The sequence below is a fragment of the Chelmon rostratus genome, chromosome 15 (assembly GCF_017976325.1).
Source record: "Chelmon rostratus isolate fCheRos1 chromosome 15, fCheRos1.pri, whole genome shotgun sequence".
In the NCBI taxonomy this organism is placed as follows: Eukaryota; Metazoa; Chordata; class Actinopteri; order Chaetodontiformes; family Chaetodontidae; genus Chelmon; species Chelmon rostratus.
Genome location: NC_055672.1, coordinates 14,858,434 through 14,873,692, shown reverse-complemented (window position 1 = coordinate 14,873,692; position 15,259 = coordinate 14,858,434). Strand labels below are relative to the sequence as shown.

Below are 15,259 nucleotides of genomic sequence, written 5' to 3'. Positions count from 1 at the left end.
AGCTATGAAAGCATATGTCTGAACTGTGGCTTGTAACTTTTTACTTTTAGGGTTAATAATAATATATACTATAATAATTCTATAGTTAGGTTAAGAGTCACACATGACTCCAGTCGGACACAAGGAAGACAGAAGTGCATTAATAGATAGATTTAGACAAATGATTCTCTTCTTCTTGTCTGTCCCTCAGCCACGTCTCCATCCATCCACGTGTGGGACGCCATGACCAAGCAGACACTGTCGGTGCTACGTTGCTTGCACTCCGGTGGGGTTTGCTCCGTCAGCTTTAGTGCCACAGGAAAACTCCTGTTGTCCGTGGGCCTGGACCCTGAACACACCGTCACCATCTGGAAGTGGCAGGAAGGTAAAAGCAAAATAATCTTCCTTTAAACCTTGACCTTATTCTTGGGAATGGAGAAAGTTGAGAGCTTTCATCGCACTCCACATTGTTTTTCAGGTGCCAAAGTGGCCAGCCGGATAGGTCACACACAGAGGATCTTTGTGGCTGAATTTCGGCCGGACTCTGACACACACTTTGTGTCTGTGGGGATCAAGCACGTGCGTTTCTGGACGTTAGCTGGCCGAGCTTTGCTCAGCAAAAAAGGCGTGCTGAGTTCCATCGAGGATGCCCGGATGCAGACCATGCTGTCCGTAGCATTTGGAGCTGTAAGTGACTTCCAAACAGTATAATTGATCCAATTGATCCTAACTAAAAAACTGTTTCCTAAATCTCAAAAATGTTACTTGCTCTTGCTTCATATTACATTTTCATAATTCAACTCTGCTCATTTTTAAAGCTCATCACATATTAACTGTCTGCTTAACTGTGCTGTGAATTGTTCTTGTATTGCTCGCTCTGCTCTCTTAGGCCACTAGATTAGTGCAGATTTGTTTTCTTTTCAGAATAACTTGACATTTACAGGTACCATAAGTGGGGATGTGTGTGTGTGGAAGGAACACATTCTAGTAAGAATTGTGGCCAAAGCTCATACAGGCCCTGTGTTCACCATGTACACCACACTGAGAGACGGCCTCATCGTCACTGGAGGCAAGGAAAGACCGTGAGTGCTGCTCTGTGACATTTCTACACTGTATTACATATCAGTGAGTTCACACTATGTGGCAGGGTTGCTTGGTGATTTGGCTTTATTATATATTATCTTTCTTGTTGTAATACCTTGATTCCGGAAAACATCCCTCTGATTTTATGATTAGTTTCTATTAATTTTCTAAATGTGTGCAGTTTTGTGCTTATGCAAATGGATAGACTACGAATAAGACTAAATAAATGTGAGATGGAAATGCATATAAATGATGTAAAGCTGTGAATTTCATCATCTGAGGGATTATATGTTGTCCTGCACAGATCAAAGGAGGGAGGCGCTCTGAAGCTCTGGGACCAGGAGCTGAAGCGCTGCAGAGCATTTCGATTGGAAACTGGGCAGATCATCGACTGTGTTCGTTCTGTATGCAGAGGAAAGGTGGGTTCCACGTGATACTTCGCTCAATAAAATGATCCCGTTAACACTCCTCGTCTCATCTGCGGTTTGATTTTATTCATGGCTGTGTCAGGGTAAAATCCTCGTGGGAACCAGGAATGCAGAGATCATTGAAGTAGGAGAGAAAAATGCAGCGTGCAACATCTTGGTGAACGGACACATGGACGGACCCATCTGGGGCCTGGGCACCCATCCCTCCAGAGACGTCTTTCTGTCTGCAGCAGAGGACGGCACTGTTCGTCTGTGGGACATCCCAGAGAAGGTCAGCCACTGACTCTGTCTCCCTCTGTCTAGCTGTCTCAGTTCTTCCCAACACTTCCACATTCCTACTGCTCTGTCGAGATGTTCACTGCTGCCTCTCTCAAGGGAAATTAACACGACTTCCCTCGTTCACAAAATCATGTTAATAACCAGTGTGTGCTGATCTTGCATGGCCTTGTGGGGACAACAGAAGATGCTGAATAAGGTGAACCTGGGCCACCCAGCGCGTACCATCAGCTACAGCCCTGAAGGAGACATGGTGGCCATTGGCATGAAGAATGGAGAGTTCATCATCCTCCTGGTGGCCTCGCTCAAGATCTGGGGCAAGAAAAGGGACCGGCGCTCTCCTATCCAGGATATTAGGTAATCCTAGTGGTGTATGGCACTTTACACAGCCAGATTAGAGACTATTTTATTCTTTTTCTTTTATTATTATTATTATTATTTCTATCCCTCAAGTTCTCAAATTGACTAAATTTGTGCTGTACAGACTGTCTAGTTGGGCCTCATATGAAACCCAGTCAGAACCCACACGTTACCTGTTTGGATCCCTAAATCAACGCACTTTTAATCAATTCTAATTTATTTTCATTAATTTCTTTGTTTGCTTGTTAATTTTTATATTTAAAGACATTGAATAATCACTTTAAACATGTAAGGATCAATATTTTTCTTTGGAGGCTGAAACTTGGTCAAAGCTGCTCTACGTACTACAAAGCAAATCAGACAGAACGCTGGTCTTCAAATCAAATCAAATCAAACTTTATTTATATAGCACTTTTCATCCATTGAAAATGCAACACAAAGTGCTTCACAAGATAAAAGAATACAACAACAGAGAGAATAAAAGCATAATATGACAGACAATATCCCACTTCCAGATATACACACATGCGCTCACACAAACACTCACAAAACACACACACACATATACACACACATACACACACAGTGCTGAGACATGGCAGGGCACTGAGGAACCATTTGTGGAAACACCTATGGGAGCCATCCACACCGGGAAGCGCTACAGCCTGCGGCCACCGGGAGCGCCACCACAGAGACCACCCAGACGCCGATGGACAGGGGCAGACTCCGCACTTAATGCAGAGCCACCCAAGTCCCTCAGGCCCAGGCGGCCTCCAAGCAACGGCCCCCGTGGGCAGACTGGGCATACACCCCAGTGTGGAGGCCCCCACATGAGGAAACACTGAAGCTAGGAATTAAAATAAATAAATAGATAAATAACCAAATAAATTAAAGATAAAAGCAGGTATAATGCACAAAAATTAGAAGCTTTAAGAAAGTTAAAAATGTAGAGGAAAAATAGACAAATAAATAACTAATAAATAGTAAGTAATAAATAAAAGTAATAAGATTTTAAGATGTAATACTGATAAAGTGCATAACTAAGAACAAGTCATAACATGGGTCTTTTGTTTTGTCTTTTGTAACCCTGCATGTCTTCCTTACAGGTTCAGTCCAAATTCTCGTTACTTGGCCGTAGGCTCTACCGAGAGTGCAGTCGACTTCTACGACCTAACACTCGGCCCGCAGCTGAACCGCATCAACTGCTGCAGGGACATCCCCAGCTTCGTCATGCAGATGGACTTTTCTGCTGACAGCACTTACGTCCAGGTATAGACTGTGTGAGGGTTCAGTAACAGAGAGAGGACACGATTGTGTCAGACACTGGCTGGCTGTATGAACCCTAACTTCTTATGCCTTGAAACAGATATCCACAGGCGCTTATAAACGACTCGTGTACGAGGTGCCGTCTGGGAAGCAGGTCACAGAGCAGACCCATGTTGACAGGATTACCTGGGCCACCTGGACAAGGTGAGAGTCCCAGTATTTACACCTGTATGTTGGAAAGGTAACAGCCGGCGAAGGTGTAATTGCTCCCTCTTTGTGTCCAGTGTCCTTGGGGACGAGGTCGTAGGGATCTGGTCCCGCAACACTGACAAAGCAGATGTCACTTGTGCCTGTGTGTCCCACTCAGGCCTTAACATCGTCACAGGCGATGACTTTGGAATGGTAAAGCTGTTTGACTTTCCATGTCCAGAGAAGTTTGTAAGTATGATCGCAGAATATTATTTATACTCATTGTCATTTTGTGTGAAAGCATGACTTTTTTCTCTGCAATGTTCTGAGCTAGGATGAAATCCCAAAGCCACTATGTGTAGAATGTGAAAATTCCTGACTTTGGTGCCCCCTAGTGGTGGTCTCAAAAAGGACACCAGGGAACACTGAAAAGGCTCATAACAACACATCTTCTGCACCAGTTTTCACCAGGATTATCTCATTTTCTGATGAACACTCAGAATAATTTGAAAAAATATACACTCACTGGAAGAAGTCTTCACATAGTGGCTTTAAGTTGTGTTTTTAATTACATCTGCCACAAAATCACGTTTTTCAGCTGGTGATAATTACTCAGCATTGTTTTCAATTGTTAAGAAATTAGTTAAAATTCTGTGCTGTAGATGAAATGACAGGGTTCTGCACTGGTACTCAGATCATTTACCTTTAAATTCGCATTACCACAGTGTAGAAATACTCTGGTACAAGTAAAAGTCAGAATTTTTCTTCAGTAAAAGTGCAGCATTAGCATCAAAATGCGTTATTTCAGTCATACATACATAGTAAATGTGCAAATGTTATGCAGACTTGCCAGAATAGTATATATCAGTATTTCATTTTAATTATTGCTGCATTAATATGTACATCACTTGTGTTTCAGCTGGTAAAGGTGGGGCTTATTTTTCACTATATATACACATACTGCTGGGTAGCTTGTGAATTTCACCAAGGGATCAAAAAAGTCTTATTTTGATCCATAATAAATACATCACAGTTTTTTTGTTTAAAATATTTTGTTTTATCTGAATCTACAATATTACCAAAGGCATCAAATAAATGTTGTGGAGTAAAATAGTGAAGAAGAAGTATAAAGTAGCATAAAATGGAAATAAAGTACAAGTACCTCAAAACTGCACTTAAGTACAATACTTGAGAAAATGTACTTAGTTACTCTCCAGCACTGATGACTACATGATGACCTAACTGACTGCATACAATGTTTTAACTGGAACTGTACGTCGCCCTCATATTTCTGTGCGCTGTAAAATACTGTGACTATGTACTATCACATACCTAATGTAGTTTGAAATAAATCCCTCCTGGATGATGTGATTGTGATCTGATTTAGGCCAAACACAAGCGCTTTCTGGGCCACTCCGCCCACCTGACTAATGTACGCTTCACAAATGGAGATCGTTTCGTCGTTAGCGCCGGTGGAGATGACAGAAGGTACGACCGAGGCTCCAAATAACAACAGAGTTTACAAATGATACAACGATCAATTATTAAGCGATGTATCCTTTCCTCTATGTCCTGTCCAGCCTCTTTGTGTGGAGGTGTGTCCATGCCCCTCATTGAGGACCACAGCTGGACCAGAGAGTCTGGGCGTCTCTCGGCACGGCTCTCCAGAGAAAAGATTCTGCTAAAGGATGCGTTTTAACAAAGAGGAGAAGAAGGAGAAGGAGGAGGAGGAGGAGGAGGACAGAACTGGCAGCTTGTATATGAGTCAAAGTGTTGATCTGATTTACTGCCTCAAACTCGGTGCATGCATTTGTGCAAGGCTCATTTTCATCACAGCATCAGTCCTGATTGTGAACACAGGTGGAGGGAGCACAGCCCTGCTCCTACGACTTCACGTCATCATTGAAAAAAATATATATATACAGTATGTGCACATCATTTCAGTGAGGGATTATTTTTTTAAGAATGAGCGTATCAGTGTACATGTCACAAATGGCAGTTTTGCTACTTGGCAGGCGTATGAAATTGTGTTACTGACGATGCCATTTTTTAAAACGTGTACAGTAGCAGACTGAATTAGCCTTAATCTGAGTGTTCGATTTATGAGGGTTTGGATTCTTTTTGTATTATGTTGGTTTTACTTCTGGGATCACGTAGTCATTCATTCTATTTTTACTGGTAATTCCAAATCCTGTGGCCTTCCTCCTGAATGTAACATCCACTGTTATGTTCTGGATGTCAGCATGCCAAAGCATACTATGCACTGTACACCTGACCTGGTCACTGTGTTACCCCGATGGTTCATTTACGTGGTTGTGTTATTGACTGGTTGACCTCAAACCTCCCTCGGCAGTGTTCCCCTCATGACATGTTAACGTGTGCATACTTGTTTGAGGATCTGTTTGTGGTTAGTGGGTGTGCATGGCTTACTGGAAGACAATCTGTCCAAACCAAATTCCTCAGAAAACAACAAGAACAGCTGTAAATTGGTGTTTCAAAGCACTGTTGCAATTCTTTCGGTCACTTTTCAGTGTGCTGCTATGATGTGTTGTCGCATTTTCATGAATATGAACAGTGTGACATTTTTCAACAGTAAGTTAATGTTTTGTGTAATCAGATATATTGCTTAAATGGAATGTTCTATCAGAGAGAAAATATGAGAAGTGCAAAACATTTTGCTCCTAACTACAGACTAACTACTAAAAAAAAAGTTGCTGCATATTTTGATTTACATTATACCAGTGTAAATATCATTTGTACATATTCTTTTTGTATATTTTTTGTGAGATGTTTCTTAAATTCCACTTTAATAAAAAAAGGCAACCATGAACTTGAGTTTAAACTTTGAGTGAATGTACTCAGTGAGAGCGATAACCTGAAAAACTGAATAATGCTGAAGAAGTAAGGCTTGTAATGAAACAATCAGTGCTCAAACTAACCTTTTATCAATGGATCAATAAATTTAAACATTTCCTGCCTGCTCTTTCATCATTCTAATGTAATCAGGAAGTGCATCATGTGACTACAGTTAACTCTATAAAACCAGCCTCACTCACATCATAACACTGATTTGCATGCAAGAAATTAAAATGACTAAGGACATAAATGAAATTCACTCAGCTTTTATTTTAGTTGAAACAAATACAATAAAGTTTAGCTCTTCATAGATATGGTCTATTTACATATTTTACACACGAGGGAAACTCTAAGCACTGAATACTTCAACTGAACCTTTGTTTTTTTTTGAATGCATGACAAATTACCAAGATGAACTCAGCTGTCAGTATGCAGTCTTGCCTGTCACTAGTGCAATGATGAATTGATAGCTCTGCTTTCCATTCAGTTCAAGTCATTTCACATGTGAAAAAAAAAACACATTTCTCCAGAAAAAGCATTATCTGACAGTTTCACTGTGACACTACACATTGTTTTTAGTGAATTGAATTAGGAATTCAAAATATCATAGATTGTCCAATATGATACCCCAAATTACAAGTTTATTTGGTACACGTGTACTGCTAAAGCCAATCCAATATAACAGCCCTGCAATAAATTCTATTTTAGTGAAGCTTATTATATAATTTTTATAAACATTGTCAGACAGGTGTTGAAGAATCTTTGTGGTAATTGTTTTTCTGAATTGGTTCAAATGCATTTTATTATGATGGGACTTTAATATTCTAATAAACTGGTAAATAAGTTATATTGACACAAGGAAGCAGGCTCATAGTTTAACAGAGAAGGAGCTGCCACAGGAGCAGCCATGATCAGCTTGTGGGTTCTTGAGAACTTGGAAGGTGGAGCGGATCAGCTCCTGGGTGTAGTCCACAGTGGCCCCTTTCACAAACTCCAGGCTGTCCTGATCCACGATTATGCCCACTCCTCCCTGCTCAAACACTCTGAAAGCAGGGCAGAGGGGATGCAGGAGTGAATGGATTCATAACATTAAAAATGGGGGAAAACTAAATAAATAACCTGAAAGATACATGAATGGCGGTTTACCTGTCCTCTTCAGTCTTGTCACTGACAACTGAAAACTTGTACTGGAACCCGGAGCAGCCTCCTCCCTCCACGTGTATTCTCAGGTACTCGCCTTTCTCCATGATTTCCCCCAGTCTCTGGATTAAAGGGGGGGGGGGCGTGAGTGTGATGAATGAGGTGGAAAATACACAAGAAACTCCACAGTCAACACGGGCTCAGAAGGGAATTCATGAAATGTTTGACGTTTTCCACGACAACATGACGCTAACCCAAAAAATATACCCACATCCGCAAAACACCGTCATGAACGTCTCTGTCACTGTCAACAGTTTTTGACCTTCTTGGCTTTCCGTACAGTACACGTATGGAAACAAACTTCGATACAACGAACTTATCTTTTAAATTACATTTTCGGTATTGAGAAGGGTATGAGGCTCAATCGTGGGTAAGTGCTGACCTTCACACATGAATCGGTGAGGTGTACTTTATCTTCAGATGGACCTGACACCACTGGCTTCTCCTGCGCTGAGGCGCTGCTGAAGCGCTGAAGCCCCGCTGTGTAAACGGGTGTGATGGGGGTTTGAGGGACCCGGTGTAACTGTTGGCTCACATTAAGATTGCTCAGAAGAGTAGAAGCCCTGCAAGACAATGACGCTATGTTAAGATCAGATCGCACGAAAGCAGAAGGACGTGTAACGTTAACTTACTGGCAATACTGCTAGCTGAGTAGTTACTCAATGGTGGCGTTAAGGCTAGCTTGCTAACTATCTGGTAAAAGATTGAACACACAGTTTCTCTTCCCCCAGAGACAGTCTACAGATCGTGGCTTTGATCGGGGAGAGCCCTAACGGGATACGGCGAATTAACGTTACCTGGCGAGAGTCAATACTTTTGACTTTGACGCAGTTATCATAGCTCCCCTCACGAAAGACATCTTCCATAACAAATGTGAATAAGTTCCACCCTCCACAGTCAAACGAGGTATATAGCATTCTTATTGGCTACAATGGTTGTCTGTCAAAAAGACATGACCCACATTGGTACAAGAAGGCAACTTCATTCGTCGATCAACTTGTCAATCTTAAGGTATTCCAATTCTGTCCCGGATGTTACTGTGCCGTTGTATACCTTGTTTTTGACTGTCAGGTACAGCTGTATCCCGCCCCCAACAAGATCCACCAATGAAATATATATATTAAGATTTAGCTCACAGATGACTGGCAATTATAGCGCAAGAGGCGGGTCTTTACGCCGAGGGGTGTTTCCTGACAGGCTAAATTTCGGGCGTCAAGAACGACCTGTGATGATAAATAGGCGTTACACCGATCGCGTGATACTGGGAAATAAAAGGTTCGAGGCGGTTGTCATTCTCTAGGAAGCTGCTGGAACACTTTAAAGGTACAGTTTGTTCATTCACAGTTCTTATACTTCTGTGTTACTATACTAATAAGAATATTAACTGTGTTTGCTTTGTTTACCATACGTCGAGATAGTCGAGAGTTTCCTCTTCGCTGTGTTAAACTTTGTAATCACTGCTAATGCTAACACTCGGGAGGTTTGCGGAGACAAACAAGAAGTCATATGATTTGACACTTTCTGCTGACTGTTCGAAGTCAAAACCAGTCTGATGATGCTTCCCTCGGTCGCGTAATGGATATTTCCTCATTTAAGGGTCTCAGAAACAAGAAACGAACATGGATGTCCGCACCGGTTTCATCGTTCTGTTCTGCTTGATGGGATTCACCTGTGCGGAGCCAGTGAAGTTCCTGGACTGCGGTAAGTTTCACCTGACCACTTTAATGAGAGGATTTACTTCTCCGATGAATGTTAAACGACCAATCGACCAAAAGTGTTGTTTTAAGAGTCTTGTACAGTTAAGCTTTTTAAGAAAAATCCACTGATCTAATCTAAACCAGATATGAATCCTTACATTTAATAAGCAGATAATCGCAAGTGTTTTTGCTTATCTTCCCTTGATGTTACCCAAACGTTCAATTATCAAAATCATCTAAATTTTCTGTCGGACTGTTTGCGTCCTTGTTTCACCGCTAATTAGCACATTTAATCCCTGCGTCTGTAATCATCCCGTAATGATCACATGACCTAAAAACGATTTGACAAATGCGTTTTCACATTGACACCCCCCACATGTGCTCACCTTGGTGTTTGTTCCAGTGTTTAACAAGGAGTTTCCTGTTAGATCAGAAAATCACTCCATCTGGGAGTTTTCATAACGTCGGGACTCGACAGACTTAGGCAGCAGTCCCAACATATCCTGACGTTTAGTCTCTGGTGTGGGTCAAGTTTTTTTTTTTTTTAAGTCTAATCCTACACTTCCTATTATGATGATTAGATCCCCTGGTAACATCTTCAGGCTTATCTTTTTTCCAGACTTTGTGGGTCAAATAGTTTGACCAAAAAACGTGAATCATGTATTTTCACTATAATTTCTTAAGTAACACAATGTCACAAGGCATGACTATTTGGTTCATGAGTTTCATACACTTTCTGTAAAGAAACATCTAAAGGCAAAAATCTTCTCAGATAGGGGATAATTTGTCAGTTTGGGGGTTCGTGATGTGAAGAACAACCACTGTGCTCAAGTGTGAAGCAGCGAAGACATTTTTTCTCTTCCACGTTTCTATTCAGGCTCCTCCACTGGAAAAGTGGCCGTGGTGGACATTAACCCTTGTGCCAGTCAGCCATGCCAGCTACACAAAGGAGAGTCCTACAGTGTCAATGTGACATTCAACAGCGGTAGGGGCGCCATGTCTCTTACAAATACTCCCAACAGCAGGAACGTCAGTGCATATTCTTTTTGAACTCTCAGCCTCACTGTCATGTTATCTGTCACAGCTGTGGAGAGCCAAACGAGCAAGGCAGTGGTTCACGGCATTATTGCTGGAGTTCCCGTCCCCTTCCCCATTCCAATGGAAGATGGCTGCAAATCTGGAATCCAGTGTCCCATCCAGAAGCAGCAGAATTATCACTATGTGAACGCCCTTCCTGTGAAGTCTGAGTATCCCGCGGTAAGTACTACAAGTGACACCGGCAACAATCTTGTTGACAATGTTTTGTGGAACTGTCTGTATGCTCAGAGGTGCTAGGTTTTATTCTTTCACTTCCTCTACTTTTTATTTACAAGCTGCATATGTGCATTGTTTACTGATGTCTCTTCTGTATTTCTAGATAAAACTGGTTGTGGAGTGGGAACTGAGAGACGACAACAAAAAGGACTTGTTCTGCATTCGGTTCCCAGTTCAGATCGTGAGCTAAACTATCAGCAGTATGTCTTGATTAACCAGTGTTTGTTTTTTTTCTTTTAAAAGGGATTCAGCTTTGAGTAAAAACCTAAACAAGAATGTAAATGCCTGTAGTTAAGATCTCATTTTATTCATTCATCAAAGTGATTTTAAGATGTATGTCTTTCACTAGTTTGCAAGACTTTGCCACGTGTGCACATCTTGAATCCTGCTGAACTAAGTGGCTGATTTTTGCTGTCATCTTCCTAACAGTCAGTTTTAAGAGTTGTGGAATGACATGGTTCATGTTTGTGTGAATGACCCTGAACTACATTCCACTACAGTGCAAAAGTCTTATCTTACTGGCTGCTGTGTAGTCAGAAAAGGAACATACAATACTGTGGTTGCTAGAACTTTTTGTAATATTGCTCACTGACCTTGTACTACTGAAAGACATTGAATTGGAATATGGAAATTAAATTCTAATAAAGAAATCTAATATGTACTCAAATTGCATCTTACCTGTGTACTTGTCGAACACCTGTTCATACACTGAGTACCCAAGCCAAACTTCATTTATACATTTCCCCAAAAGCTGCACTTGATGCAGTCACTGGCTGAGAAGTAGTCAGGAAGCTGCAACTGTTTTTCCCCTTGTTTCAAGGTAATTTGTCTTGGCTGGATCACACAAGCTTGACAACCTCTCCCCTTGGATAAATATGCACTCATCTCTTGCCAGACATTTGTAGATTGTTACTAATGAGGTCAAAAAAAAAAAAACAGACTTGCCATAATTCTGAGAATTTATTGGTCTGAGCAAAGGCCAGCAGCATAACTGTATGAATGCAAAGGGAACACATTTTCATAACACTCAAGTAGGATCATACCAGGTCTTATACACAATAAACCAACACTTTAAAGCAGCTCCTGAAGTGCAAAAATGCTGTGCATTCTGACAAAATGAACCAAATGTTTGAAGACGAGACCACTCCAAAAAGATATTTAAACCTCCACAAGCATAGCCTTGATACTGTTACAGCTTAAGTTTGAAATGCAAGCTTGAGTTGCAATGACTGTGCTATATGGAGAGAGAAAAAGAAATATCCAAACACAATTTACTGGTATTACATACAGTGCCAGCTTTGTTTATGACAAACAACTTTGCAAATAAGTTTTGTTTCTGAACTTGTTATCCATGTGAAAGGACCACCACGCAAAATGTCAATACAAAATGAGTAAAACTGACATTTTTGTACTTTTCTAACCAAAAGTCAGTCATTAAGGCAGTATACATGAGTTGAGCTGAAAGAATAAAGCTTTGGCTCTTTCACTGAGACACCCGCTGAATAAGGTGGGTATATTTGATCAGTTATCATTTCACAGCTTTAGTGCAAGCGAGGCAGAGGGGGAAACCGGATCAATAATTCACGCCTTGCTGCTTCTCTCTGGTCATTTTGATGAGTACAAAAGGTGCAGAATCCTCAAACTGCACAGTTACAAATTTGTAACGTGTGGATGCTGGAAGATCTTTCCACAGTAAAGTCAACAACACAATGTTGCAATGGAGCCCGTACAGCCAATCCCTAGCAGTCACTCACTCAAGTAACTAACATGAAGTCATTCAATGGTACGAAAGTCAGAACAAAGCAAAGTTGATAGGGCAGGGTAACCCTTTTCGTAGTGGTAGCTAGGCAGGTAGATGTCACATAATAGGCTATAATATTTGACCAGACTTGGTTATTATTGGCTCATATCCAAATACACCCACATCATCAACCTTTATTCCACTTGTACAACTTTTGCAGCATCTTGGTCCTTTTTTATTGTCCGTTTTGCTTCAGTCTCTCCAGCCGCTGGAGCAGAGCGTTCCCGAAGGCTTCTCTGTAACCCGGACTCAGTGTGTCCAGAAGCGAGTAAACAGTCTCATGATACTGGGTGCTCAAATCCTCGTCCACTTGATCGAAGGCATAGCCCACCACCTGTTTGGTAGAGTGATTTAGTGTGAAAACTGGCATGGCTTGGGGTCTGAAACGTGCATACAGTGTGTCTTACTTTTCGTGCATCTTACCCGTAGTCCTGCCTCTGTGAGCTCCAGACAATAGCGGTTTCCCTCTCTCGTTTCCACATTTATGTAGGCCACGTCTGGCGCACTGTTGAGACTTTGTGACACATGCATCTCAGAAACTGCAAAAAGTACGTCATTGACGACTGCCTCTGCCTCCAATCTCATGTCCTTGACGTCACCAAGCACAACACAGTCCTCATCAAAGGAAGAGACGATGGATTCCTCTGGCTGGCAGTCTACCTCCATCCCCTACAACAGACAAACAATGTTACTGTCTCAGCTCAACTCATAAGGGACTGTCCACTTAAAATTCACAGACTGGCACACTGATAAGAAGAGTTCTCCATGTCCACAATCACACTTCAGAAACCCTGCAGTTAACTAGGACTGAGTCAGCTCTTGACTGTCATGGCAACCAGCTATTTTTATTGGACCTAACGCTCCAGTCAAGTATTATCTACACTGAGACAGTAGTAAAGCAGGAGAATGTCTTTTACATCACATCTGTAATATCTGGTCATAAACCTTTAAAAACGTTTATTTGTCAAGCTGAACAGGGTTGTGATTCAGCTGCAGTGTAGCTCAACATGTTTCATAGAGGCCCATTTTCTAAAGAAAGCGGAACTGAACGCACATCTGACTAAATTCTTTTTTTAGTGCAAAGTGAACTAATTTTACACATCCTCTATGATTAGTTGTTTGTGTGCAGAAGGGCTAAACAAATTTGAACTTTTGGAGGACATTGACCAACATGTGAACATGTCATCATCTTCCTGTTAATATAAATTCCTTCCTAAATATAGTTGCTGTAAGTAAGATGACATTACACACAAGTGTCCAACAGGTCGACGGGTATTTCCCAACCAATTATCAATATTCAAGACAGACTGAGAGAGAAAACTTCTAGAAATAAGAAATCCTCTTTCTTCCTCTTAACATGCTGGGATCTACTTGGTTCAGACCTGTGTCATCATGGCACAGAATCTCCAAAAGATCCCACATGTTCCTGGAGATGAAGACTAACGCTGTCTCCAGTGCTTCCCAAAGCTGAGTTGAATCTGTTTTCTCTGCCTCATCCTAAAAATGCTTTAAGCTATTGAAAGCTGGTGGCGGGGCGCACTGCTGTGGTAAGGCAAATTCCATTTTGTGGATCTGTTGCTTTGTAATCCCCGTCATGTGATACAGCACACACACACACACACACACACACATTTTGTGATGAACACAGTGCTGCACTGTGCACCTGCTGGGTTTTGGTGTTATCCTTTGTCATTCAGATGCTACTTCACTCAGATCAGTCTGAACCTCAAAGGCTGTTAAATGCAGACACATCAGAGGCAGTGCATGTGTCCATGAAAACTCGAAGTAACACCTGTTCCATTTCTACACATCCACTATCTGTGCTCCACTTTAATCATTTTAACAATTACATTAGGCAGATTGGAATTAGATAGCAATGTTAAAAGACATTTGTAAATTCTTACATTGAACAAAGATTAAATTATAATTTAAGACCTACTGGCAATTAATTTAAAAATTGCAATATTTCCCTCTGTGGGATTGACGTATCAATTAGCTCGAACTGGACATACTCAAGACCCTCAACTTTTATTGAAATACAGTAGTTGAGTAAATGTACTTAGTAACTTTCCAGCACCGCTAATGGTAGTATTACACGCGTAGTGCCGTCCACAATCCATATAATAACGCAACATGTTAACCTACGCAGTTTGAAGAGTCGACATCACAGCGACATCCTGAGGACTCTCTATGTCTGGTTACTGGATCTACGCACATCATCATCAGTAATAGATCAATGTTCGAGTTTCATGCAAGCGTTATAATTTGGCTACTTCCCATTCTGATAGCCATCTAGACTGATCTACTTTAGCAAACTTAGATGGCTAACAAAGCTAACATTTGCAACATTTTGGGCTAAACTCCGGGAAAACTAAGCCCCTGCACCGGCTAACGGTAGCAAAACAACATATGGTTCTGCGGGCAATAAACATATTTCAATCATTTTGTCTATAGCTAAGATGTGCCTGTTAACTGTAATTACAAAGCTAATCGCACGGTTGAACTGATTATGTTACAATAATCATTTCTAACCTAACTGCGTTCATTTTTCTCACCTCCTCGCTGGTTGTGTTCTTCCGGCTTGTGGAAGCTTCCAGCCCACTCGGAGCTCTCCGTAGACAAGGTTCGGTCAAACGAGCACCAGCTAACGTTAGACAGATAACTGCTGAGGCTCAAATTTGTGGACACCCAGAGACTAAAGTCACATTAAAACACGCCGCGCCCTGTTTCTATCGTAACTGCTCTGTGTCTAAGTGACCACTTAAAGAAATCTTGACCCAGTAACTGTCCCGCGGACCACGCACTTCCGC

At 41.4% G+C, this 15,259-nt stretch overlaps 4 protein-coding genes across 8 annotated transcripts in view; 2 read left to right on the top strand and 2 right to left on the bottom strand.

Moving 5' to 3' along the window:
• eml5 (EMAP like 5) overlaps positions 1 to 5,328 on the top strand; it is a 37,669-nt gene extending 32,341 nt beyond the window's left edge. For all 4 annotated transcript variants that reach the window (XM_041953387.1, XM_041953386.1, XM_041953385.1 and 1 more), the window contains 11 exons: positions 191 to 364; positions 458 to 666; positions 904 to 1,061; positions 1,367 to 1,481; positions 1,573 to 1,761; positions 1,951 to 2,123; positions 3,233 to 3,395; positions 3,493 to 3,596; positions 3,677 to 3,830; positions 4,969 to 5,069; positions 5,162 to 5,328. In XM_041953387.1, the coding sequence (XP_041809321.1) occupies positions 191 to 364; positions 458 to 666; positions 904 to 1,061; positions 1,367 to 1,481; positions 1,573 to 1,761; positions 1,951 to 2,123; positions 3,233 to 3,395; positions 3,493 to 3,596; positions 3,677 to 3,830; positions 4,969 to 5,069; positions 5,162 to 5,198 (1,577 nt within the window). In that variant the 3' untranslated portion in view covers positions 5,199 to 5,328. The remainder of the gene's footprint in view (positions 1 to 190; positions 365 to 457; positions 667 to 903; positions 1,062 to 1,366; positions 1,482 to 1,572; positions 1,762 to 1,950; positions 2,124 to 3,232; positions 3,396 to 3,492; positions 3,597 to 3,676; positions 3,831 to 4,968; positions 5,070 to 5,161) is intronic.
• A 1,365-nt stretch (positions 5,329 to 6,693) lies between these two features.
• isca2 (iron-sulfur cluster assembly 2) lies at positions 6,694 to 8,546 on the bottom strand. Its single transcript, XM_041953511.1, has 4 exons — positions 8,435 to 8,546; positions 8,020 to 8,200; positions 7,584 to 7,699; positions 6,694 to 7,480 (listed from the first exon to the last, which is right to left on the bottom strand). The coding sequence occupies exons 1-4, from the start codon at positions 8,494 to 8,496 to the stop codon at positions 7,306 to 7,308; spliced, it is 534 nt and encodes a 177-aa protein (XP_041809445.1). The 5' UTR covers positions 8,497 to 8,546; the 3' UTR covers positions 6,694 to 7,305.
• Positions 8,547 to 8,829: 283 nt separating this feature from the next.
• Positions 8,830 to 11,309, top strand: LOC121618174 (NPC intracellular cholesterol transporter 2-like). The gene is made up of 5 exons (XM_041953512.1): positions 8,830 to 8,960; positions 9,234 to 9,338; positions 10,212 to 10,319; positions 10,419 to 10,591; positions 10,752 to 11,309. Exons 2-5 carry the CDS (start codon positions 9,257 to 9,259, stop codon positions 10,836 to 10,838), a joined length of 450 nt encoding a protein of 149 aa, XP_041809446.1. The 5' UTR covers positions 8,830 to 8,960; positions 9,234 to 9,256; the 3' UTR covers positions 10,839 to 11,309.
• A 288-nt stretch (positions 11,310 to 11,597) lies between these two features.
• Positions 11,598 to 15,254, bottom strand: LOC121618723 (gsk3b interacting protein). 2 transcript variants are annotated; one of them, XM_041954289.1, is made up of 3 exons: positions 15,005 to 15,254; positions 12,873 to 13,118; positions 11,598 to 12,783 (listed from the first exon to the last, which is right to left on the bottom strand). In XM_041954289.1, exons 2-3 carry the CDS (start codon positions 13,113 to 13,115, stop codon positions 12,625 to 12,627), a joined length of 402 nt encoding a protein of 133 aa, XP_041810223.1. In that variant the 5' UTR covers positions 13,116 to 13,118; positions 15,005 to 15,254; the 3' UTR covers positions 11,598 to 12,624. The 2 variants fall into 2 exon arrangements, with proteins under 2 accessions (XP_041810223.1, XP_041810222.1); XM_041954288.1 differs by lacking the exon at positions 15,005 to 15,254 and adding an exon at positions 14,595 to 14,921.
• Positions 15,255 to 15,259: the final 5 nt, after the last annotated feature.

Excerpts from the sequence above, each read along its gene's own strand:
- LOC121618174 (XM_041953512.1), top strand. The coding sequence starts at position 9,257 with ATGGATGTCCGCACCGGTTTCATCGTTCTGTTCTGCTTGATGGGATTC. Across the intron at positions 9,339-10,211 it reads AGTGAAGTTCCTGGACTGCG|GCTCCTCCACTGGAAAAGTG; the intron begins GTAAGTTTCACC and ends GTTTCTATTCAG. Across the intron at positions 10,592-10,751 it reads TGAAGTCTGAGTATCCCGCG|ATAAAACTGGTTGTGGAGTG; the intron begins GTAAGTACTACA and ends CTGTATTTCTAG.
- isca2 (XM_041953511.1), bottom strand. The coding sequence starts at position 8,496 with ATGTCTTTCGTGAGGGGAGCTATGATAACTGCGTCAAAGTCAAAAGTA. Across the intron at positions 7,700-8,019 it reads TCACCGATTCATGTGTGAAG|AGACTGGGGGAAATCATGGA; the intron begins GTCAGCACTTAC and ends CCTTTAATCCAG. Across the intron at positions 7,481-7,583 it reads GACAAGACTGAAGAGGACAG|AGTGTTTGAGCAGGGAGGAG; the intron begins GTAAACCGCCAT and ends CCCTGCTTTCAG.
- LOC121618723 (XM_041954288.1), bottom strand. The coding sequence starts at position 14,672 with ATGATGATGTGCGTAGATCCAGTAACCAGACATAGAGAGTCCTCAGGA. Across the intron at positions 13,119-14,594 it reads ATGTCGACTCTTCAAACTGC|GGGATGGAGGTAGACTGCCA; the intron begins GTAGGTTAACAT and ends TGTCTGTTGTAG. Across the intron at positions 12,784-12,872 it reads TCACAGAGGCAGGACTACGG|GTGGTGGGCTATGCCTTCGA; the intron begins GTAAGATGCACG and ends TCTACCAAACAG.